The sequence below is a fragment of the Triturus cristatus genome, chromosome 2_2 (assembly GCF_964204655.1).
Source record: "Triturus cristatus chromosome 2_2, aTriCri1.1, whole genome shotgun sequence".
NCBI classification, from domain to species: Eukaryota; Metazoa; Chordata; class Amphibia; order Caudata; family Salamandridae; genus Triturus; species Triturus cristatus.
This window is the reverse complement of record NC_140582.1, coordinates 569,404,317-569,429,810: the sequence shown is the minus strand read 5'-3', so window position 1 is coordinate 569,429,810 and position 25,494 is coordinate 569,404,317. Positions and strand designations below refer to the sequence as shown.

The following is a 25,494-nucleotide window of genomic DNA, read 5'->3' as shown; positions in this document are numbered from 1 at the left end:
ATACCTCGTAATGCAAAAGGTGTCGGGCTAGATCCACTGTTAAAAGAACAAAGTCTATAGTGCCTCTGCCTGTGAACGTTGGAATGTTTTTTCATTAGGTCAATAATCTGAGACAAAACTCAGGTTATGGGTTTGAATTATCTAATTTAAAGATTCACCATATGATGGATGTTTAAAATGGTTTATGTCATCCCCCAAAATGTTCGAAAATCCACAAACATGGTTCCCACTATAGGGGAATTTAATAATATAAAAATCTCCAGCCCACATGATTGAGCTGTGACCATTTTTCTGTCTATCCACAGTATCTATCAGTAACCTTCCCAACTCATGAATAATCTCCGATTGCAGAGAAAAGAAATAAAAATAAAAATGTACTACAACCAAGTGTCAGAAGCACTTAAACACCGGGATGCCAGTACTATCTCTTTATTTTGAGCTCCCAACAGTCTGTTGCAAATAGCCATCTAAAGTAGTAGCAGTTGCAGGAGGCTTTGGATTTATTTTACGTTTCACCATCTCAACTGGTTTTATGTCCACCACAAAATGTTATCCCAAGTGATGAAAATAATGTATGCTGTAGCCACCATAAAGTTTAAACAGTACCTTAGGAGTTTCAGTCCCTTGGCATCCTTCCTACAGCGAAAGGAAGAAAGGGGACTCAGCCTTACCTCGATTGGGCGCAGATGGGCCAGCCCTTGGCTCACACTGGGTATGCCCGCACGCTGCGGGAATGCTACAGAGACTTTTAATGGTCAGGAATGCTGGCCCTGCCTCCTGTGACACCTGGAATGCTAGGGGACAGAGTCCCACCCCAGCCGGCCAACAGATGCTGCAACGGGGCCTCGGATGGCTCTAGACAAATTTTGTCTCACAAATCGTTGCAGTAGTGCCTGCTGAAAAAATGGAGAGTTGCTCACGAGGCTGTCTAACAGATGTCCAAAAAGAGGACACTCCGAGCTAGGGCTGTAGTTGTTACCTACGTCCTAGTGGAATGAGCCCCAAGGCCTGAGTTCAGAAGGGTCTATTTTTAGTCAAGGCATATCACAGTTGCAGCAAAGAACAATTCATTGCAATATGGTTATTTTAAACAACTTTTAGTTTCTTTGTATCGATGAACACAATGAAGAGCTGATCATCAATCCAGTGCTCCTTAGTGCTACCAATGTAGAAACTATGCGACTGCTGTGGATCCAAACGCTGTTGTCTCCCTTACTCTTTGGAGGAAGAGAGAAGACGACGCAGAGCGTGAAGAACTGCCTCATATGGAGGGGTGAGACAGATTTCTGAAGCAAGGATACATGAGTCCTAAGCACCACCTCTTCTTTAATAAGGCAGTGTGCAGAGGGTAGACGGACAGTGACTGAGGTTCACTAAGATGACATGCAGAAGTCACTGCAATGAAAAACATGGTCTTCAGAGTAAGAAGCCGCAAGGTAAAACCAAGCAGGGGCTCAAGAGGAGTACATATCATTAAAGTGAGGAATACATTCTAATCTCACTTAGACAAAATGAAGAGAGCATGTGCATACGCGAAAGCCCTTAACAAAATGAAAAGCATCACAATGGGTGATTTGAATAAAGAGAGCTGATCAAGCAAATCAAGAAAGCCAAAAGGGCTGACAAGTAATCTTTAATAGTGACCATAGCCCAGTCTTGTTGGGTTCAAAGATAATCGAAGAAAGCCAAAAGGGCTGACAAGTAATCTTTAATAGTGACCAAAGCACAGCCTTGTTGGGTCAAAGATAATAGAAATAAAAGGACATCAGACAACTTAGAATTAAGATGATCAATCTATTATTCTTTGCACCCAATGATCTTGGAGCAATAGCTTGAGTAGACTGACTTTATGGAAGGTCGAGGAGAAACCAGGATGACATCCATGACAGCTAATCAAATACTCTCTGCTAGTTCTGCTCAATCTCCACGCATGGAGGTGTAGATTGGGCAGATTCTGATGCACCTGCAAAGACAGAAGATTCTCCCGACTCAATCCGCGTCCACCAGAATTGACTGCTCTCGGTCCTGCTTGACTTTCTTCATGATAGTCTGGATCAGTGGGAAAATGCATATAAGAGGCTGAAATCCCATCAAAGGCAAATGAGTCTCCTAGAGACCACTGAGGAGGATTTTCTGTAGTGCAAAAGATGGTACATAGAATGTTTTCAGAGGTAGCAAAATGACTGACAGAAAGCTTTACTTAGGTGAAAATATGCTGAGCAACCTCCAGGTGAGGACTACACTTATATTTGCTAGATGACGCCTACTGAGATAGTCGCCCAAAGTTTTGGGATCCTGCCAGGTGACTCACTGTCAGGGAGATCTTCCAAAAGTCTAGCAACTGACTCCAGACAGAGCTCGAGACCCCACTCTGTCCTACTTGTTGCAGTATAACAACGGTGGTGGTGTTATGTGCCAATATCTGAATTTACCTGCTTTTGACAGAAGGAAGAAATGTCTTGAGCGCCAGGCAGATGGCACACAGCTCCAAAAGGCTGATGTTAATGGTATCGCACCACGGGAGACCAGTGAACCCTTATCTCCAAGCTATCCAGGTGACGAGTCGACCGCAACCTAGATCGGACACATCCGCCACCACCAATACCGGAGGACGAAGAAAGGAGAACACTCTTCTACATACCAGGTTGGCATCAGACGTTGACCAAAGAAGGTCTCAAATTGCTACATCAGAAAGCAGATGAGATATCCCCCAATGTATTGGCCTTTGAAGGGGACGATTTCACTGAAGAGCACACATGTGCCAGGTAGAGTGCAAGGAGGATGCAAGGCATAAGACCAAGCAGTCTCACAACCATCAAGGCTGGGGAAGTAATTCATACAGGATCAGTATCATAGCCCAAAGTCATACACTCTTTGTTGCCATGGGAACACCCGCATGGCAACCATGCACAGGATGGCTCCGATAAAGTGACTTATGGGAAAGTCAAAAATGCAATTTGGGCTTGATGAGGAATAACCGCAGGGTAATGCAGGAAAAACACTGTTGTACAAAGGTGGCCCAAGACCAGCTGATTCTAGGTACAGGGATACATGCATCCCTGACCAGCAAAGATGAATCACCACTTCCAACATGACCTTTGTAACGACCTCAGGGTCAATTAGAAGTGGTCTGACCACACTGAAAATTAAAGATAGTTTCTGTGGTCTTGCAGTATCAGTATATGAAAGTATGCGTCCTGCAGATCTAAGGACACCATGTAGTCCTCTGGATCCAAGGCCAGCAGAACGTAAATGAAAGTCAACATTTTGAACTACTACTTCTTGAGAAAGGAGTTCTAGACTCGGAGGTCCAAGATTGGTCTTTAGTCCATGCACTTATTAGCAACCAGGAAGTACTTTACTTGGAATAGCAATCAAATTCCCCCTCCTTCTCAGGTAGGATTTCGAGTGCTCCCTTGGCAAGCATCATCATCAAATTATCACCTCTTTACACAGAATAGTGCCTAATCCACGGCAGTTTGGGTAAAGTCAAGACAAATATGTGGTGGAGTGGAAAAAAACAGGGAAAGGCATAACCTTTCCAAGAAATCTGACAGATCCACTGGTCAGCGATACTAACCCTACTGGGACCACAAACACTGGAAACTATCCTGGTGCTTAATTTGCATTCTCCTTTCGGCCCATTTCAAGCACATAAAATTTGACTATAATGGTCTTTAATCTAATGGGACAAGTGGACATAATTTACGGTTCATTGATCTTTAATGTAATTTGGCTACAGTTGTGATGATAGCCCATCAACTAACGAGGGTCAAAACACCGTCAACATATATGGCAAGAGGAGCTCTGTTTGGATTTGATCGCAGAGTCGCACAACATTTTACATTGCCACTCTGCATCAACTTATGTGGCACCACTGTCATGTTTTTATACTTACTATATTCTTCACTGCATCTTTGACTTTGTGAGCACTGCAGATAAAATCAGTTAATAACAGTACATAAGCTCAAAGAGTGCAATTTAGGTTTGATACAAAATACGTTTTTTAGTATAGATTCATTCTACTTGACTTTAATTTAAGCTTTCACTACATGGTCTCCCAAATAACACATTCTAGACTCTTCCCTACTCTACACCCCCTTTGACTCCACCCAAGCCTGATTTTACTACTATGATCTCCCAAATAACACTTTCTAGACTCTTCCTTTCTCTATCACTCCTTTATCCTATTCATTCCAATTAATAGACTCATAAGTCCAAAGTTCGAATTAACAACTTATATTTCTCTATACTAAACCTTCACTAATTCACTTTGGGTTCCAGAACAGCGTGCTACTCACTGAAAATCGCTTCAAATTCTCATCAGGGGTAGTAAGCACAATATAAATACAATTAAATGGAATGATTGTTCTATACATGCTAATTGCCCCTGGTTTCAAATGGTTTACAAAAGGGCTGCCCCTGTTTACTTCATAGTTAAAACAAGAATTGGAACTATGTTATATATTGAACACTTCTATAATCTTAACTCGGCCATAATGAATAGTTCTACTGTGATCAGTATGATGGCCTGAACAGAGTCCATTAGTAAACAAAACCTCTACACACACACAACCTTGAATATTGAAAGATCTGACGTAAGCAGAGCTATGGTATATTCAGTCTGTAAAAAAAATGTGGACATAATCAGAGTCTTGCTTGAATTCAAATCTTGACCTAATAGAAACCCTGAATTACTTTGAGCGGATACTATCACAGTTTTGTTAAGATAACAACGCTACTATAATTTGGAAACTCAATGCATAGCATCAAATGGGGAAAGCAAATTTTTATAAAGGGCAAATAGATTTCTGAAGAATTTTGTTCCTTGGAAAAGTTGATATTTTATAGAATTCCACACCCCTGCCATTGTGTCTATTTTCCTCGATTCTCTGGCAGAGCAGTGGGAAACAAATTTGGACTGACATTGCTCATGGAGGCTTGAAATACTGGGCTCTCAGGAGAAGGATGCTGCATCAAGAAAGTTGTATCACCTGGAGGGAGTCTGTGGCATCCACCTATAAGGCGATTTACTGTGGAATTGAGCAAGGCTTGAACCATGTCACCATAAGGGTCTTAGACGAGGCTTAATTAAATGGTAGTAACCACTCTGAAGGAAGGCCTGAGCTGCAACATTCCGGTCAGAAGGTTGGCCCTTACTCTACCACTATTGGGAGCTGTAAAAGTACCTCTGTGGCTCTACGTGCCACCAAGCAGAAGAACCCTTTCTTCTATAGGGCCTCTAAAAGCAAATAATTCAGCTACGTCTCTGGCAAAGTGTCCAAAGCCACTGGCATTTTGTTGGTCAAGGTATTAGTCAGCAACAGTGCAACGAGAGCAGAGGAAATGGTCTGCCACCTCATAGTACTTCATTGTGGGGAACATGCGCAAGACATTTAAGAGCATCAGACTCTCATCCAAAGACTATCTCCATGCTCCTGAAATATTGCCTCCAAAGCAAACAGCATCAACATCTTCCTCATACTGAGGGCGCACCTCGTTTATGATGTAACATCATTTGGAGCACGCCACAGACTAAGCCTGTTCTGGGTCCAAAACTGTGTGGGAATCTGGTACTGGCACCTCTGGAGCGGAAGGAAGAACCGCCAACCTAACAGCTGGCAGGGCCAAGGGAATTAAAGCACAGTCCAGCAGCAGGAACAGAAGGGGCAAAGGTGGTACAGGTCCAGTTGGTGTCGGAGGAAGACCCACCTGCAGAAGCCCAATCAGGGGACCCACTGGCACCGTAGGCCCAAAACGCAAACCAGAGGGAACAAGGACTACCTGTGAAGAGGTGAAATAAGGCCTACCTGTAATTCGCCGCAGGGTAGAGAGCGGACCAGATAACTCAGGAAACAGCAGTCCCAGAAGTGGAACCGGAATCAAGTTAGACATCAGAGTCAGTCATTAGACCATTATGAGAATGCTCACTGAAAGGCGTGCGGCGAGATGGCAAAGAGCCCTATTTGGGCATTTTGGGTTTTCTTTTCGACTCTCAATTTGTCTTTGATTTAACCTTAGATGGTGAATGGGGCAGCACCAGGAACGGCATTGTGACTTTTGGCGGGCTGGTCGTTTTTAGGCCTCGCCTGGCGTCGGAGCGCGCATGCGCTCCTCGCCCTGCGAGGGCTATAGTAAACAGTACTAGAAGGGGAGCTTTAATCCACGCCCGTGTCTCGACCATTTGCAATTGGCTTAGGACGTGATTAATGTTTTTTCTGTGCTTTTGGTTTGCTGGCTGTCACTTTTGTTGATGCCCTTGCAGTTTTGTGATGCCGCCCATTGTGACAAGCGCATCTGTTTTCACTCAGCCCATTTGACAGCCAGAAAACCCAAAGCACGGAAAAAAACATTAATCACGACGTAAGCCAATTCTAACAAGTGGCTGACTGAAAACAGATGGTAAGCGTTTTTTTTCTCTTTGTGCTTCACAGCCCTCGTGAAGAATTTTCTTATCTGCTTGTTAAATAAACAAGCAGATAAGAAAAGTCTTCACAACAGCCATGAAGCAGACGAGCCAAGGCGCACAGGCATTCCTGTTCCCAGCACTTCCTCCTCCAAACGTTTCCAAAACTTATTTTGATTGTTTATCCTGCATTCCTTGTTAACTTGGCCTGGAGATGGATGTGTGGGTGAAGACATTCAGCTGCTAGTGCACATTGTTTTACATCAGAACATTTTTAGACTCAACAGCAGCTACCATGCCATGTTAGAGAGCACTGGCTGCAAGGTGCCCCAGAGCTTCACCAACCTGTTCATGGAGCCTTCAAGAAACAAGCATTTGCAATGCAATAGGTCTCACATTTACAAGAGTTTAAGCTATTGGCATTGTAAATGACAATGCCTTTTCTTTATGTTTAAAAAACAAAAATAAAAGGCATTGTCATTTACAATGCCAATAGCTCAAACTCGTGTAAATGCGAGGCCTATTGCATTGCAAATGCTTGTTCTTATTCCTGGGGACATAAAGTTTACTTCTCACTCCCTGGCGACCACTGAATGGAACAGGGAGGATTTTGCAGATCTGGAGTAATTTGGTACCAAACACCGACATCATGCAGAAACTATAAAAATGTCAGAGTTTGAATATCAAAAGAGATGAGCTCCGGACATCCTTTGAGCACCACAGAAAAACTGGATGGCACTAATGGACAAGTTACTTACCTTTAGTAATGCCTTATTTGGTAGAGACCAACTAGCCACAGATTCCTTACCGTAATATATTCCCAAGGCGTCAGACTGGATACGGAAATTTCTCGTGAGTGATATGCACGGTGCTTATATAGGCACCACACGAGCACGCTGAAGTCAGTTTCTTTCCTGACTTTCCCCGCCAGAAGCGAGGAGCCACGAAGAACACTGGCCACTGGAGGGTTAAGCTAGGCCACTTAAATGAGGAAAAATCCTCACTCTGAAATCTGTTCACAGAGTGGGAAATCTATGGGGCTCCGTACGGAACCTGCGGCTAGATAGATTCTCTTACTGATAGGGAGTTAAAGAAGATAAGTAACTTTCTCATCTGATAGAGACAATTTAGCTGCAGATTTGCTACCTTAGAATAGATACCGAAGCAATACCTCCCCAAGTGTGGGAGCTGCGATACGGATTAGACTAAAAAAAGTCATTTATGACTTTTGAGCGAATTGCCTGTCACAACGAAAAGGACGATCCAGTCAGTAGTGCTTTGTAAACGTGAGCTGGGAAGCCCAGGTTGATGCCCGACAGATATCCAGGACGGAATCTGTGAACACCCGCACCAGCCTTACCCTGAATGAAGGAAAAAAGGCTTTTAATGCCAATCGGTTCACCCATAGTTCAAGTAGTTTGATGTGGAGCCTGATTTCTGCCAGAGATCAGATTAATCTCATCTCCACCTCTCCAATATGGCAGCCCCGGCCCAGGAGTGACACATGTCACTAGAGTCAGCTCTGGTTTGGCGAAGGGACCGTGGTCTGCCACTGACCCAATCACAGTTCATTAGCCACCACTGCAGGTCTTTGGCAGTTCTCTCCGAGATTTGGAACACACCGGAGAGATTTCTCTGATGCTGCACCCACTGGAACTTCAGGTACCACTACAGACTCCTCACATGCCAACGGGCATGTATTACTAGCAGGATGCAGGAGGCCATGAGGCCCAGCAACCCCAGAGGTGGACTCATCGAAAACCAGGATAGATCATGAAACATTGGAATCATAGCCTGAATATGCTTAACTCACCGCTAGGGAGAATAAACCTGAAACTGCACCATGTCCAGAACAGCTTTGTTGAAAGGGAGTATTCAGTGAATGCAGAAGGTTCACTGTATTCTGGAGGTGGGAGACGACTGTCTGTGGCGATCCCCCTTCAATTGCCGATCGTTGTTGTAGGGAAAAACTGGAATGCCTGCAACCACCGCTATTGCTCTCGTGAACACCCGAGGGACACTGGTAAGGCCAAAAGGAAGCAGAGCAAACTGAAAGTGGTCCTGGCCGACCGTAAACCGCAGGTAATGCCTGTGAGAATCCAGGATGGGGTATGAAAATATACATACTTCAAGCCCAGCGAAACCATCCAGTCTCCTGGGAACAGCGCACATATGACTTGCGCGAGCATTTTGAATTTCTCCATTTTCATGAAGAGAATTAGAAGGCGCATGTATAGAATGGGGCTCAGGGCTCCATCCTTTTTGGGCACCCGAAAGCAGCGGGAAGAGCAACCACAACCTACTTCTGATGCGGTCACCTACTCTATAGCTCCCTTGGCCAAGAGAGCCAACACTTCAGGAGCAAGGAGAGGTGGTCCTCTGTCAGTTTGTTGTAATTAGGTGGCAAGGGGGAGGGAGTAGCTCCTTTGAATGAGCAGCAAAACCGAATGGTCAGATGTTACTGATCTCCAGTGGTGCAGGTGATGACTAATCTTGCCCCCCACTTGACGCCCATGATGGTCGAATGACAAATTAAAGTGGTTTGGAGGCTGAGGCTTCTGGGAGGTGATGAACTGACTCGATTTCTGGCTACCTGTTCCACGTGGTCTGTGGGAACTAGGACTCGATTTCGGGTTACCTGTTCCACGTGGTCTGTGGGAACTGCGTCCATGGGCAAGAAAAGATCGTGCAATTCATTGCCTGTGGTGGCTGGGTGTGTAAAGACTCGAAGGAAAGCTCCTTCCGTGGCCACGAAAGGAGCAGAAGGTGGACTAGGGTTGGTGAGGGGCCATGTAAAGGCCCAAGGACTTGGCTGTAGCCCTGCTCTTCTTGAAGAGCTCCAGTGCAGAGTCCGCCTTCTCTCCGAATAAATGGAAGCCATCAAATGGCATGTCCATGAGCGAAGCTTGAACATCCTCCGGAAAGCCAGTGGTTCTCAACCAGGTGTGGCGCCTACGGGCCACCGATGATCAAATGGCTCTGCCCAGTGAGTCTGCCATGTCTCGCCTACATCTTGCGGCCAAATTGACTGCATCCCCCCCATCAGCAATTGCGTGAGAGAATATAGCTCGGGCCTCCCCCGAGACCATTGGCATCACTTGCACAATTGAGTCCCAGATCCTATCGGAATATCTGCCCAAGAGGCATGCGGTGTTCACCGTCCACAGTGCCAGGCTGAATGAAGAGAACATCCTCTTCCCAGAGTTTCCAGCCTTTTTGATTCCCTATCTGGTTAAGTGGTAGGGATGTACCAGGGTGAACTTTGGAGATGGAGGCCCAACACGTTCTCTGAGGTGGGGTGCTGTGTGAGGAAACTGCGGTCCCTTGGGGTGCGGTGATGGCGGCAGACAATTGTCCTATGCACAGGAGCACATATGCAAAGTTGGGACCAGTCTCAAGGTAGGACACTGTTAACTCCTTCATTGAATGGGAGTAATGGTTTGGTAGGGGCAACATTTGTCTTAAAAGCCACTGATGGTACTGAGGGTAGCGCAAGGTCCAGGACCTCTGCCACCTTCTGCACCACCGTTGAAAATAAAGCACCCTCCTCAGTGGACACAGTAGGGGGCAGAGCCAAAGCTGGTGTCTGGTGAGGTGTCCAGTTCACTGGCATTCACCAGATCCTCATACCAGTTGTCCACAGGATTCACTGAAGTCTGGTATCAATAAGGGTCCGCAAACCATACCAATCATCACCTTATCCAGGACTGACATATAAATAAGGCACTGGCTCCGATATGGGGAGTCTACCTTTGGTTGGCACAGGACGGCACCTCTCCGACTCCACATCGAAGTCAGGAATTATGATGAGGACAGTGCCACCACTAGACGACGGTGGTGCTGGGGGTGCCAGCACTGGAGAGGCAACAATGGAAGGTCATGGTCGCTTGTTCAGTGTCGCTTTGGATCCTTTAATGGATCCGGAGTTTCTGACTGGCGCTGAGGGGGACCCTACCGGCGGAAGACCAGTAAGGGCCCTTCCTGCACACGTGGGGCCTGAGGGTGTAGGAGAGGGGAGGCCCACCAAAAAATGAGGTGCATGGCCTTAAAGTTCCTGAAGTTGGCCGTGGTTCCTACCCAGAAATTCAGGGAGGCGCGGACATGGCCCAGATGCAGGCTCCACCACAGGGCTAGACCTTGAGTGCTGACTGCCCCACGACTCATCCGAAGTCTTGCACTGTGAAGTCGCAGACCTCTTTAATTTCCTTTTCGCTGGACTCCCCCGACGACTTGGGGTGGGACAATGATTGCCAGGTACGACTTTGCAAATTATTTCAGGATCTTCCTTGCGACTGAGACCAAGAACGCTGCAGAGCCAAAAGATGTCGGGCGTAAGGAGCTTGAGGAGGAGTTCCCTCAGTGCCTTCGGGTGCATGGGGCAGCAGTCCTTGCATTTCTTGGTCTCGCTCAAGACACCAGAGACAAATCAAAAGTGGATAGGTCACTGTCATCTGTCAGTTAAAGGCGCCGCATGGCTTAAAACCGGCTTTTCTGTAGGACAGCCTACACATCACGAGACGAAGCCGCAAAAAATCTTTGACAAAAGTTCGAAAAAGTTCAGTCAAAAAGTGACTGGGGGCAGCTCTTCTCCGAATATGCACTGACTGGCGCAGAAAGAAAATGGACATCAGCGCGCTGGAGTGGCTATAGAGGCACTGCACGCATCAGCAACAGCACGCAAAGCCGAATGACGCTACCTACCGGCACGCAGGGGTACTCCTCACTAAAGAAATTCTGGATCCAGTCTGACACTTAAGGAATATGCTAAAGTAAGGAATCTGCAGCTAGGACTATTGATAAGATAAGAGGGTCTGCGTGGTCATGTCCAGAGGTGGGATGGAGTCTGATAACACCACCTTCTGACATGCAAGATTACTTGCAAGAGTGTCCGGATCTAGTGTGGCTCCTTTGGTAATTTACAAGGTAAGGAAGCTTTGGTTAGAAATATTGATCAGAAATTCCCCCTCCGCCCCCCCACACACACACACCTCTCCCGACTATGGTAACACAAATATGAAAGTAGCTGTTCTTTAAGACTGGGACTGTCAGACAGACATTTATTGCAACATTTGAACAGAGTTTGATCATCATGGTTTCAATTGATGTAGGTGCAATATGGGTCATCATGTTTTATTCTTTTTAAGTACGATAAAAATACAGAGTATCCTCATTGGCTCATCCACGACTGAAACTGATCTTGAATCCATTCCTTCTGTTAGAAGGACCTCATGCAACAATACTTCAATGTAATCTTTATTAAAGGCTCTGCTCTCTTGTTTGAAGGTTTGGTTATAAATTCTACACAATATCCCTTTTAGTACAGGTAAGGCTCCATGAGTCACTGTTTGTCCAAGACATTTGAAATTAAGTAAGACATCCCCACGCAGGTGGACATTCAGGGGGAATGCACAGATTGTCCCTTAGTCTCAGATTCTGCCCCATCAACAAAAGGACTTTTATAGCTTCTTATTTTGTTGCTATGGAAGGAATGACAGCTGATAACTGTTTTGTGGCTCTGCCTGACCCTACCCTTGCTGTTAAAGTATTAGTCTCCCATGTGGTTTTCTTTAACTTGTGGTACTAAGATAAGAGCCTCTATTTTGCAAACCCGGCACGGTATCTGCAGTTTGTACATACTCCTTAATTTGCTTTAACATACCATCAACTGGGTGTCTTAATATATGAACTTCCTCTAATACAGTATTTATTGCTTGTGCATGTGCAACAGTTTTGAAGCCTCAACTGACCATATTGTCTATTTACAGGCACTGGACTAAAAGGGAAGCATAATGTAAATTCCTATGGCAACTTTGGCAATTATAATAACAAAAACAGTTTGAATATCAGGAGAAACAAATATAAATGGAAAAGTACAAAAATAGTTATTTATTAATATATTCCATGTTCCAATATTACAAATGAAGCAAACCACATACACGCCACATCCATCTCAGCATTCGTAATCAACAATCAAAATATATAGAGGTGTGATTGATACTTGAAAACTCATAACTCAAGATATTCTGTATATGTTCTGATATGTTTTATCTTTGTAACACAGATGATTGTTTTAACCGCTTTACATAGAGGAGCCTTGTATGTAGGCTTTTAATACAGAAGTATGTATCTGTGTCGTGAAGCGACTTCGGCTCCCGGGCAGCATGCCAGGTCTCCTCATCAAGTGCCAATTTTAAGCACATACTGACCACTGTCTTATAATCATCTGGAACGCACTCTATGATTGCTTCTTACTCCTTCCACTGATTGTCCGTAGCAGCTTAAAATGAAGTTGCCCTGCAAATTGCCACTGTGTAGCTGCAGACATGGTTTCTCTTCCACCTCCAACTTCTTACTTTCCGTTTTCTGGAGGTGTACTAGGCACAACAAAAAGGTTTAGAGGCCTCTTCCCTACAGTTGAGAGAATGAGCCATTTGGGCTGAGTATGAGAACAAATGTTACTTGTATTTCTGGATAGCCATTTACATTTGCATTCCTAGCGGAAGAAAATTGTCATAGCACTTGCTCGCATTTTAAAAGATTCCTTGCAGGAAAAACTTTGAAAGCACTGGCAGAAAATGACTATGCCTCTGTAAATGGCTTAATTGAGTAACAAAACAATATTCTTCCTGCTCTTCCACAAGACAATGATTCAGAGATTGTGTCCCAACATCTTTCTAGATCTTGGCTTCATCATCCACATCAACCTCATCACCTTCCTCTGCAAGAGAATCATGCGATTGCTCTTTAAAACCACTTGCAACTGCATATTTAGAGATCTGGCCTACTAGACAATATTCCTATACACTCTCGGCCTCAGTTTATTTTCTAGGCCCCTTCTGTTAGTTCTCTGGGGTCAGATATAATTTCATAAGCAATGAAAAAGCTTTTTTAATTTTCTGTGAGGGTTTTTGATTTTTTTTTTTTTTACTTGAAAATACTGTGCCTCTTTTTCAACAAGAAAATGTTTTCTAATCTTATTAACCTAAACAGTGTGGGCTTGCGTACAGTAATCTTCCGCTATTTGATTCGATCATTGACTTGAAAGTTAATTTGAAATGTGTATGCAAGTTTTGGGTGTTTTCCTGTGTCTTCAACCCAATGAACACTAAATGACTTATTATTCCTACATCTCAAACCTCTTTATGGTTTCCAAGCTGAAATTTCAGAGTCACTGGCATTTGGCCAAGGCACTGCAGTTTTTGAAGCTTTAGGCGTGGTCCTTGTTATCAAAGTAGTGGAATAACAAATTTGGCCTCCTTGTTGAGTTTTGATTCAGACAATTCGGTCACTCCTCTGCACTCAACATCTGAGCCCCACCATTTCAGCTCCAAGGGTTTAAAAATGGTTTTCAGCCTGATAAAAGCGAGTGTCACATCACCCAGCAAAAGACAAATGCCACACCAGAACCTTTTCATAACACAGGCAGTGATGTACACACCCAGGGAAAAATCTAAACGGAGTCCTTTTCATAACTAAAAACTGCGAAAATTTTGAGCACATGCAGTAGTAAAAGGAAAATGCTACTTACCCAGTATGCATTTGTTCTTTGCATGTAGAGCTGTAGAATCTCATGCTTATGCATAGATCGCCATCTAGTGTTGGGCCCAGATGTTTTGACTTTGTTTTTCTTCTAAGAAGTCTTCCTAGTCACGAGGTAGGTGACTCCTCCTGTCGGTGACAGTGCGTATGGTCATCGGCTCCATCTTCAGATTGTTTTCCCACAGATGGTGAGAGAATGGAGTAGTAGTAAAGAACAGAGATGTCCATGTGTATGTACGAATAGTAACAAGAGAACTACAGCAGCTACAGGTACTCGGGGAGGTGGGTGGGCGCATGAGATTCTTCAGCTCTACATACCAAGAATAGATGCATACTGGGTAAGTAGCATTTTCCGTTCCAGGCATGTGAGCTGTAGATCACATGCTTATGCATAGACTATACAGCAGTCTCCCCTAAGTGGTGGCTATCCTGTAGCTGATGGAGTTGTCTGAAACAGCGTTTTAAGTACTGCCTGGCCCACATTAGCTTGTTGTCTAGCTAACACTTCTACACAGTAGTGCTTGGTGAATGTGTGTGGCGTGGAGTCAGTGTAGCTTTGCAGATGTCATTAATAGGGATATTCCCTAAGAAAGCCATAGTAGCCCCTAGCTTACGAATGGAATGTGGTCTAGGGGGTACCATTAGGGTCCTTTTGGCTTTCGCATAGCAAATCTGAATACATTTAACGATCCACCTAACAATACCTGATTTGGATATAAGATTGCCCGTGTGAGGTGGTGCAAAAGCGACAAAGACTTGTTTGGTCTTACGAAAAGATTTTGTTCTTTCAGTGTAATACAACAGTGCTCTTCTAACATCTAAGGTGTGTAGAGCATGTTCTGCAATGGAGTCAGGTTGAGGGAAGAAAACGGGTAGTTTAACCGACTGATTTATGTGAAATGCATATACTACCTTAGGTTAGAATTTGGGATTGGTACAAAGAACCAATTTATCTTTGTGTAACTGGAAAAAAGGTTCTTCTATGGTTAGTACCTGAAGTTCACCCACTCTCCTCAATGAAGTGATTGCAATGAGGAAAGCCACTTTCCAAGTGAGGAACTGTAGTTCACATTTGTGCATGGGTTCAAATGGTGGGCCCATTAACCTTGTGAGGACTATATTAAGATTCCATACTGGTGCAGGTGGAAGTCTTGGTGGTATAACTCTTTTTAGGCCTTCCATAAATGCTTGGATTACAGGCACTCAAAAGAGCGATAAATGTTGCCTATTTTGAACATAGGCTGCAATTGCAGCGGGATGCAGTCTGATGGATGTATAGGCCAATGATGACTGCTGTAAATGTAACAGGTAGCAGATACTGTTTTGTATGGAAGCATCAAGAGGGTTTATGTTATTCTTGTTGCAAAAGATACAAAAATTGCTTCCATTTGGCTGCGTAGAAGGCTCTTGTGGTAGGCCTTCTGGCCTCCTTAATAATGTCCATACAATCTGGTGGAAGGTTCAGATAACCAAACTCTGACTTCAGGAGCAAGATCGCGAGGTTCAATTGTTTGGGATCTGGGTGTTTGATTTCTCCATGGCTCTGTGTGAAGAGACTGGGAGTTAAATGTGATTTTTGATGCTGTACCAAAGAGAGTTCCAACAGGGTTGTAAACCAGGGTTGACGTGCCTATGTTGAGAGTTACCAGTATTAGTGTGAGAGATGTTTGCCTGAATTTCCGAACCACTGAGAATGAGTGGGAGAGGCGGAAAAGTGTAAGCCAATATCCCAGACCAGTTCATCCATAGAGCATTGCCCTAGGATAACGGGTGTGGACACCTGGAGGCGAAGCTTTGGCATTTTGGGGTGCTGCAAACAGATCTATGTGAGGGATTTCCCAAACTTGGAAGTATGGGTGGAGAACTTGAGGGTGAAGTTCCCATTCGTGTATTTGATGTTCCGCTAGGAGATCGATATTGTGGTGAATAGCCCACCTCCAGATGTCTTGGGCTAAATGGGACAGTTGGAGAAATTGTGTCCACCCCTGTTTCTGTATGTAATACATAGCTGTCATGTTGTCGGTTCGAACCAAGACATCTTTACCAGACAGGTGATCTTGAAAGGCCTTGAGATCTAGAAAGATTGCCATCAGCTCTAAATGATTGATGTGGAACAACTTTGCACTGTGTGTTGTTGAAGAGGAGTTCTCCATCCAGTTAGGGACGTCTCAGCTGGTAATACTGTCTGTGGAACCGGGTCTATGAACGGCCGTCCTTTTGACAAATTTTGTGTGGTCCACCACTGCAGAGAGCTATGAGTACGGCTGCTTACCAACACTAGATCGGTTAACAGACCGTGTTACTGGTTCCACTGACTGGTTAAGCATTCTTGAAGTGGATGCAAGTGCAGCCTGGCATGGGGAACAATCATGATGCAAGACGCCATCATTCCCAACAGCTGCATAAAAACTCGAGCTGGAAGTGATTGACTGGCTTGAAACTGGAGAATAAACGCCTGAATGTTTTGAATTCTGGCTGCGTTGGGAAACGCCAGAGCCCTGAGTATCTAAAGTGGCTCCTAGATAGTTCAGAGTTTTGGCTGGCTGAAGGTGTGATTTTAACACATTGACTGTAAACCCCAGTTGGTGAAGTAACTGAATGGTTACGGAAGTATGCTTGCGGCATTGTTGATACGTGCCGTCTTTGATGAGCCAATCGTCCAGGTATGGGAAGACATGGATGCTTTGTCTTCTCAGATGAGCAGCTACTACCGCCAGACACTTTGTGAAAATTCTGGGGGCAGCGGTGACTTCGAATGGGAGTACCTTGAATTGGTAATGTTGACCTGCTACCACAAACCTGAGATATTTGCGGTGAGACGGGTGGATTGGAATATGAAAGTAGGCGTCGTTTAAGTCTAGAGTAGACCAAGTCGCCCTTTTGCAAAAGAGGTTGTACCTGTTGAAGTGTTACCATGTGGAAATGGTCTGACTGCATGTAAAGATTCAGTTCTCTGAGATCTAATGTTGGTCTGAGAGAGCCGTCCTTTTTGGGAATTCGGAAGTAAAACAAATATACGCCTGAACCTCGATGTTGTAGTGGTACGAGCTCTATAGCTTGTTTTAGTAGTAGGGATTGTAGGTGATCCGGCTAAATGTTTGTGTGACTTTGGGGGAATGTTTGGAGGGGTGTTGATGAACTCAAGACAGTAACCTGAAAGTATAATTTGTAGAACCCACTTGTCTGTTGTAATTGAACGCCACTTCGGTAGGAATTGTGACAGTCTTCCCCTCACAGGTGTTAAGTGGACAGGGGGAACTTTGTATTGGAGGGGGGAGGTACGTGTGTTAGAACCTCTACCTCTGCCGTGGTTTCCTCTGTGACCCCCTCTGAATTAATTTTTGGAACCTGAAGGTTGGTTATTGCCCTTATATGTGGGTGCAGTTTCCGAGGAAGTATTTTTGTACCTTGCCCGATAGAAAGAGCGCCAAAAGGAACCACAACCTTATGTAGACTATAGAGCTCCCATCGATTTAGCCACTTCAGTATCTTTTTTCATCTTCTCAAGTGAAGAATCTACTCCCGGCCCAAAAAGGGTGTTCTTTGTCAAAAGGTGTGTTCAATATGGAGGCCTGAACCGCAGGTTTGAACCCCGATATGCGTAACCAGGCGTGTCTTCTTAAAAGGACACTAGCGTTTACCGCTCTGGCAGATGTGTCAGCAGCTTCTAGGGAGCACCTAATTTGGTTGTTTGAAATTAATTGTCCCTCAAGTACAAGGTCTTGCGCTTTAGATTTATGTTTTTGGGGTAGAAATTGAATGAGTTGTTCCATTTCATCCCAATGCGCACTGTCATATCTTGCTGGCAACGCTTGTGTATTAGATATGAGCCAGAAGTTAGCTGCCTGGGAGGCTACCATTTTCCCTGAAGGATTGAGGAGCTTTGACTCCTTATCTGGGGGTGGAGAGTTTCCAGTAGTTTGGGAGTTTGCCCTGTTGCGTGCATTGGACACTACTAACTAGTCTAAGGGTAATTGTCCTCTTATGTAGACTGGATCAGATGGTGTAGACTTGTTTTTTTTTATCCGCCCTAGGGGTAAGGATTCTTTGAGCTGGATCCCATGGTAATTGGCAGCCCTGCCTAGCAATTCAATATAGCCTACACTGTCGTCTGATGGAGAGGGCCTGCTAGGATATAGGTCAGGATCATGGTCTGTGGGCGAGTCAGTGTTGTAGTCATCCCACTCATCTGTAGGTCCTGGCTGACCATCATGATTATCATCCCCATCACCCTGATTGTCAGGTGTATGTGGTGGTGAGTGCTCAGGTGAAGTTGGCACAGGTAGAAACTGAGGCGAAGGTGGTGATGGAAGAGGAGAAGGGGGATGGGATGGATTTGTTCCAATATTTCTGTTCTTCAATGGAATAGAATATTCCTCTTTAGTATTAGTCCTTTTCTTTAGAGTCACTTTAGTTGTAATGTGTCCAATTTTAGGATGTATGTACAATACTTTATGTTTCTGGTCCGGTTTTTGGAGTGGATCGAAACTGTGCTTTTTAGGTGACTTTGATGTATAAGTCGGTTTCGGCGCTAAAGTTTTCAGTGCCGACAGCTTCAGGGGTTGGGGTTTTCGGATCCAAGGTGGTTTTCGGTGCAGAGTTGTGATGTTTGGAGCCGGACTTTGGCTTTGACCCCTAAGGCTTTGGCTTGGTAACCGACTTGGTGTGACGCTTTTCGGAGCCAGAAGGCTTTTTGGTAAGCTTCGGTGCCGAGCCAGAAGGCGGGGCATCGGAAGCGTGGTTTCAGGCCAGATTGGGGCCCGAGGACGTGGGTTGGTCCGAAGCCTTCTTTTTCGGTTGACTTGGGATTCGGGGCGAGGTAGGGACTGTACTTACAGTAGGTTGTCCATGCGGAATGTCTTCATCCTGGTCGGAGCCGTCGTCGGAAATGGAGATCTGTTCCTGCTCCTGGAGTCGAGGACCATGCGCAATATCACCGAAAGGAGGAGTCACCTACCTCGTGACTAGGAAGACTTCTTTGAAGAAAAACAAAGTGCAAACATTCGGGCCCAACACTAAATGGCGATCATGTGATCTACAACCCGCATGCCTCAAACATATTATTTCAACTACAAACATTCTCCATCAAACCTTTGATTATCTCTTGATCGTGATCCTCAATATGACCGGATACTAACCATTTACTTCATACTCACGCAAGTCTACGAACTTAATGGTAGAAAAAAAAAATGAAATGGTGTTCATGTGATAAGGAATTGTGAGCTTATGGTCGACATCATCATAAAGAAATCACAATGGCTGCTCCTACAGTAAACGCCAAAACATAAAAGAATTTTAAACATGTTTTTTACTACCCTATCAACAATTGGGAGAACAAGTCACAACGCATGAATCTAGAATAGGCCATGCGGCAAAAGAAAAACTTTATGAAGGTATTTTACTATATTTCCAGTAGAACATGACAGATCCTATAGACAGAGGCAGCTACTATTTTAAATTTTGTTTGATTCAGAGTATTCTTGTAACTAAACAGACATATTTTTGATAAATAATTCCATGAAAGGAATGAGGATAATAATTAAGTCTGGCTTGAGTCTTCCTTTCTGCCTTGTAGTACAGAACAGCACATTTCTAATGAACAGTAACACAAAAAGTAAATGTGCCACAAGAAAAACACAGAAATGATCAGAGATAAATGAAGACAATTGCATCGTGTTAAAACGAGAACAGAAACAACATACTCATTCAGAGGTAAGTGATCACAAACCTTATTTTCAGATGTCATATTAGACTTGCTCACTCCAGCAGCAGGTATGACAAACAACGTGAAGATGAAGGAATGGTAATGAAAACAGGAGGGAGTTGGGTCAGATAGGTCTTCCATCCATGAGGACAATGTGGTGGCAAGGTTTTCTGGCATAATGAATGTTCCACACTTTACGAACTGAAATCAAACATATGGATGAAGAATGTGGCATGTAAGACAGTTTAACTTAAGTGTCTGATGATTGAATATGCATGACAACATATGAGATAAATGATTCGACTTCTGCTTAAGTAGCTTGCCAAGGAAACCAACTTGCAAGCAATGTTCAATAACTAATGACTTGCATTATTATTAGCCTTTCTTGGTAAATTAAATTCCTAAATGACTTATGAAACCATCACAAATGTATTGTGGAAGTATTTAACTTCGGAATTCAGGGGAAACATATATAAAGAAATATGAGGTAACATTTTCCTATGGCTTCCCAACCAACATAGAATTGATTTGCAATGTAAAGTACCATAATTATGATTAACCACTGACAATCAATATTGGCATTCTAATTTACACCAGGGCAGTAACTTATCTACAAATGTATGCACTGCAAATAAGGAATGATTATTAAACCAAACATAAAAATGTTCCGCTATCACGGTAGGGCTGCAGGTGAAAAGCAAACAGGATTATAAAACGTGAAAGGTTTTCTAGTAGTGAGATATACAACCCTGATAGTCTAAAGCATATAACAATAAATGCAGCCAAATTGATTTAAGTTTAAATCGAGAGAACCATATTAAATGATCTGAGATCTGTATTACATTTCACTGTGGAAAGGTGTGTTAATCCGAGTTTGAACTGCTTCTTTGCTTTTCCTTTTTATTTATTTGATACATTTAGCCATTTTAGGAACCTGTGCTCCTTTGCTGATGTTGCATTGTTGAAGACTCCTTCCTTTGGGTAGATTGTAGCGATTCGAACAGATCTATATTGCGGTCCTGCCTTCAATTTCTGTAAGGAAGGTTGTACTGTATGAAAGCGTGGATCTGCTGCTATTTATAAGCCAATAATCTTGTAATGGTTTTTGAGCCTTGACTGTTCCAGTTACCTTGCAATGTGCATCTGTATTCTTATTCCCACTTTAGGATTATTCAGCTAGTGTGGGTACAGTAAGGATGTCGTTGTAGTTAATGCCCTGTATGATTTTGTTAGTAAGGATTTGTTGCAACTTCCATTTGCTTGTCGGAATATCTAAGCTGTTACGTTAACCAAACATAATTTTTAACAGAAATCTGTAAATCTTCGTTAATGTATTCATTTGTAACTCATTCGCAGCTTCCTTTACAAAAATAAGAACAAGAGCACGTGAAAATGTTAGTATAACGTGCATTAGCAGAAATTACAAAACCTGCAATGACACATGATTAGAATCCATCATAACGTCACAAAACCGAATATGGCATAATTTCAAAGCTATACAACTGCAAATTGATCAGTCATGTATCTCATACAATGTAGGAGACCGGTGAAGGGGCTGGCATGCAAGAAAGACTGGGAACTTGGCAGAAGAATAAAGCTACACTACATCTCACATTGCACTAAACAATCACTTCTCACAGGAAACACACACGTTCAAGAGTGCCAGTCAGTGTATTACATTGTGCTTTTCCCAATAAAAAGTGCTACTGAATTTATGAACTATTACAGAATGGCGACTTATGAAATAAATGGCCAGAATCTGAAAAGAGGCTGATCACAGAGAAATTTCTACATTGCGCTAGGATGAACGTCCACGTTGCACTGCAAAGCCATAATTCGCAATAAATTGCTATCCACCAATGGGACAACAAACGGCTTGCCACTCCTTGCTATCTGTTGCGAACCCTAGGACAGAAGTCTGTATGGGACAGCTGACTTGCATTGCAGCAATCTAAATGGCAGTGTGCCGGTAGTATGATCCAAGTCAATGGCACAATGGGAGCGATGCCACAACAGCAGGGCAACACATGGGTAGTCCCTGGGAACACCGCCTGCACCCCTGGATGTCTGCAGCGTGCACATGCCAAGTGTAAGCTGTCAAATATGGGATCATTTCACCCTGGAAATGCTTAGCAAATGTCTTTGGAAGGCCATATCCATTCCATGCTACACAACTGCAAAAACAGTCAGCATATATTTGCATACCTTTTCCAACCACAAGGAGGCAAATCTGCCTCTCGCACTTCCCTGTGATTCGAAGGGGCAGAATGATGGGATTTGCAATTCTAATTCTGAATAAGAAAAGCATTGTTGTGTACTAATATGTCAGATTGTGCATGTGGAGAATCCTTTGCATGAACTGTGAAATCAATGCCTTCTGAAAATAAGGTCCAAAGTTCTAACATTAAAGCAGGTTTTAAAACCCAGCCCACTAATCCGTGAAGCCTGCACGATCAAAAGGCTGAATCAATTAAGGGAGGGGAAAATGGTACAGGTGCATTCTACCAACATTTTTGGAGCATTCCATCTTAGAAGCGTTGGCTAAGGGCATGTACCTCTTACTAAGTTTCAGGGTATGGGGACCACAGATGTGGCCTGGTATTTGGATTATGTGTAGTAATGCAGGTATTGTGTCTCCATGAATCTTGAGAATTGTTTTTTTCTGAGTTACTGCATAATTGCAAAGCAGATCAATCTTTTTAGGCATCCTTACAGAACTTAAAAACCAACCGGACAAAAAAACCATCATACGATTTAAGATCTGCATTTAAGGCTGATTCACAAAGATAAACTTACACTTTTGAGAAAATTTACACGTTTGAGAAAGTTTACTACTTTTTGGTATTCAAAAACTCCGGGTGTTGAAGAGAAAAAAAAAAAAACAGTAGTAAATCCTGCACTGTACATAGACAACCCATTAGATTTTTTTTTTTTTTAATAAAACATTTAAACTATTTAGATGAAACAGTCGCTCCATTTTTTCAGTACAACACTCAGCTTATTATCTTTGTCGACAGGGAGTTTAAAATGAAAATTGCAAAGGAATGCGAGCAGTGGCACAGCTAAGATCTCTGGTCTTTTGGCTTTGCCAGTGCTTTTTGCCAATGCTGGTCAGCATCACCACACAATTGGACAATTGTGTCATGATGCTACAGTGGCCATTTTCTTTTTAATTTATCAAAACGCACCTGCTGTGCCTTCAACAAAGAAAATATAAAAGATGAATGCGACAGGGAGGCGTGAGGGAGCAACACTGGAGTAGGCAGGGGGTGGATTAAAAGTAATAGCCACTGAGTGTTGGGAGAAACATGGAGGAGAACAAGGGAATTAATAGAGGAAGCATCATACAGAGTAAAAATCAAAATATAAGCACTCCTAGGAGTGCGGAAAGTATAAGAAAAACATAGTTCCCTGCTGTGGAAGGATACAAGTCAAATAATCAAAAGGATACTAATGAAGCAGGGGGGGGACAAACACAGAAAGAGGAATAAAGCCATGGAATAAGAAGCATGCAAAAAAGATGGAGAAAAAAGTAAAATGGTAAGCAATGGGCTGGCTCTAGGCCGGTTTTAAGTTATTATACACAAGCGGTCTCTGATAACATACAGCTAAATGCATACTGTAGGCGAGACCTAAAAAGCTCGGCAATGTGGCACAATGTTAGAGAAGATTACCTAGTGGAACTCTTGCAGCACTCGCATCAGGATTGATCCAAAAGGACAGCCAGGAGAGAACAACAATGAGCAAAGTAGGAGCATAGACGCCCATCATGTAAAATCCAACCTGTCTTCTTAAAGTGAAGATGACTTCCACGCATGTGTAGTAACCTTTAGGAGAAAAGAGAAATGAAGTAAACTGCAAACCTATTTGGTTCCTTAATTAAATTGTTTGATTTGTGGCAACAATACCTACCAAAATAGGTTACACACTTTACACATTTAATACAATATCGCTGGTAGAAATAATTACTGAAGAAACCAACTTTAAAATCAGTTCAGATTACACAAAGGTACTTCAACACTTATTTTGAATAAATAATTAGCTAAATCAAAACGACTCTCTGGGCTTACTGATTCCTAGAAGGACTGATAACTATTCTGAACTGGTTGATGTGACCTTTCAGATATGCTCGCGCAGCCTTTATGTGGCACGGTAGAACATCCACCGCATGCTGCTGTAGATCAATAATCACAAGCCTCAATCTTCAGGTAATAAAACACATAGTATCCACCACCTAGCGGTGCACAATGCAGACCCACGCTTGCTCAATACATTTCAATAAGCCTATCTCTGTACAAACATTTAGTAGGTAGTAACATATTGCTCATGTTAATGGTTTAGAACTGTCTAAAATACTGAGTGCAGCAAGAAAAATATATATCGTGGACAGATTTATATAGAAAAGGTACATTGCAAAGAAAAAGATTGCTTGAAAAAGACAAAAAATGCCTAACAATCCGTTTTACTTCATGATAAAGACTCATAGCCATCTCGTAAGTTAAGCTTCATTTTATAAACCAGTTTCAAACACAATGGTCCCTAAACAGAAGATTAAACAAACAATGAATATAGACTCAATCAGTACTAGATTTGAAGGTGTCCAGCCGGACAGATACTTTAATTTTCAATTAGTTTCCAAAAAATGAACAAAAGACATTTGAAGTGGGACACAAGCCTGCATCCAATTCAGCAAAATATGATGAACAACGTGTAACAGAAAAGGCTCAGGCAGAGCAAGTTGTTTGTATGTAGCACATACTTATGTTTCAAACAAAATATAGTGGGACATCATTACACAAACTATATTTAGTTGAGAAGTGTATATGGTGTGCATTAAGTCAACGGCGTTTCGATCCTTACAAAACATATTAGGATCATCATCAGGACATTTACATTAGCATGCCTGGGTACAATTGCACACCATATACACTTCTCAACTAAGGATTAGTTACTTACCTCTAATCCTAGTTCTCATCCAGGGGTATACTCATCAAAGTCATAATCTATGAATAATCCCCGCCCATGTGCGGGATCCCGGAGCATATAGAAAATACATATATATATATATACACATATGTGAAAACATATAAATGCAGCCTAATAATGTTCAAAACATGGCAATGCTGTAAATTACATATTTTTGCATAGTAGTGCCCCCGTAACCCGTAAGGAAAAAAGGAAGCATCAGGCAAATTATAACACAGCACTGCTTTATTGCCATAAAGCAACATGTAATTGTAGGCATTCGCCAGTAGGCTGCAGTAGAGTATCAAGAAACCAAGAAAACTGACACACTGCCTTTAAGGCATTAGAGTAGGGGGACCGTGCCTTTAAGGCCTGCCCGTGACCCCCTGCTCCCATGATGCACTACAGGTGGCAGTTGGGCCAGTTCTTTTTGGCGGTGCCTCCGCACCTGAGTAGATCTGCCTTCCATACATCACTTATTTAAAGAGAAAACATTGCTCGTCCGGGGAGGTGGGTGGGTCGCTTATGACTTTGATGAGTATACCCCTGGATGAGAACTAGGATTACAGGTAAGTAACTAATCCTTCTCATCCAGGGGATACTCATCAATAGTCATAATCTATGAATAGAGTAGCAAGCCCATACCCAAAGTCTCGCGGACGAGCAAAAAACAGTTAAAAAACAAACAGCAAAACACATTTTGCATTTACAGTTATGCAAACCGGTTCCTCAGAGAAGCCTGCCCCACCTGGGCGTCGGCCTGCGCGTCTGAACCTAGGCAGTAATGACGCGTAAAAGTATGGACTGAGCGCCATGTAGCCGCTTTACAGATCTCAGACATGGGAACGTTGCGAAGGAGTGCTACCGTAGAAGCCTTCCC

The 25,494-nt window shown here is 43.3% G+C and overlaps 1 protein-coding gene across 2 annotated transcripts in view; it reads right to left on the bottom strand.

Annotated features, from left to right (window-relative positions):
- The window catches only part of GLRB (glycine receptor beta), a 254,512-nt gene that overhangs the window by 92,679 nt on the left and 136,339 nt on the right, over positions 1-25,494 (bottom strand). For both annotated transcript variants that reach the window (XM_085641718.1, XM_085641719.1), the window contains exon 8: positions 23,324-23,476. In XM_085641718.1, the coding sequence (XP_085497844.1) occupies positions 23,324-23,476 (153 nt within the window). The remainder of the gene's footprint in view (positions 1-23,323; positions 23,477-25,494) is intronic.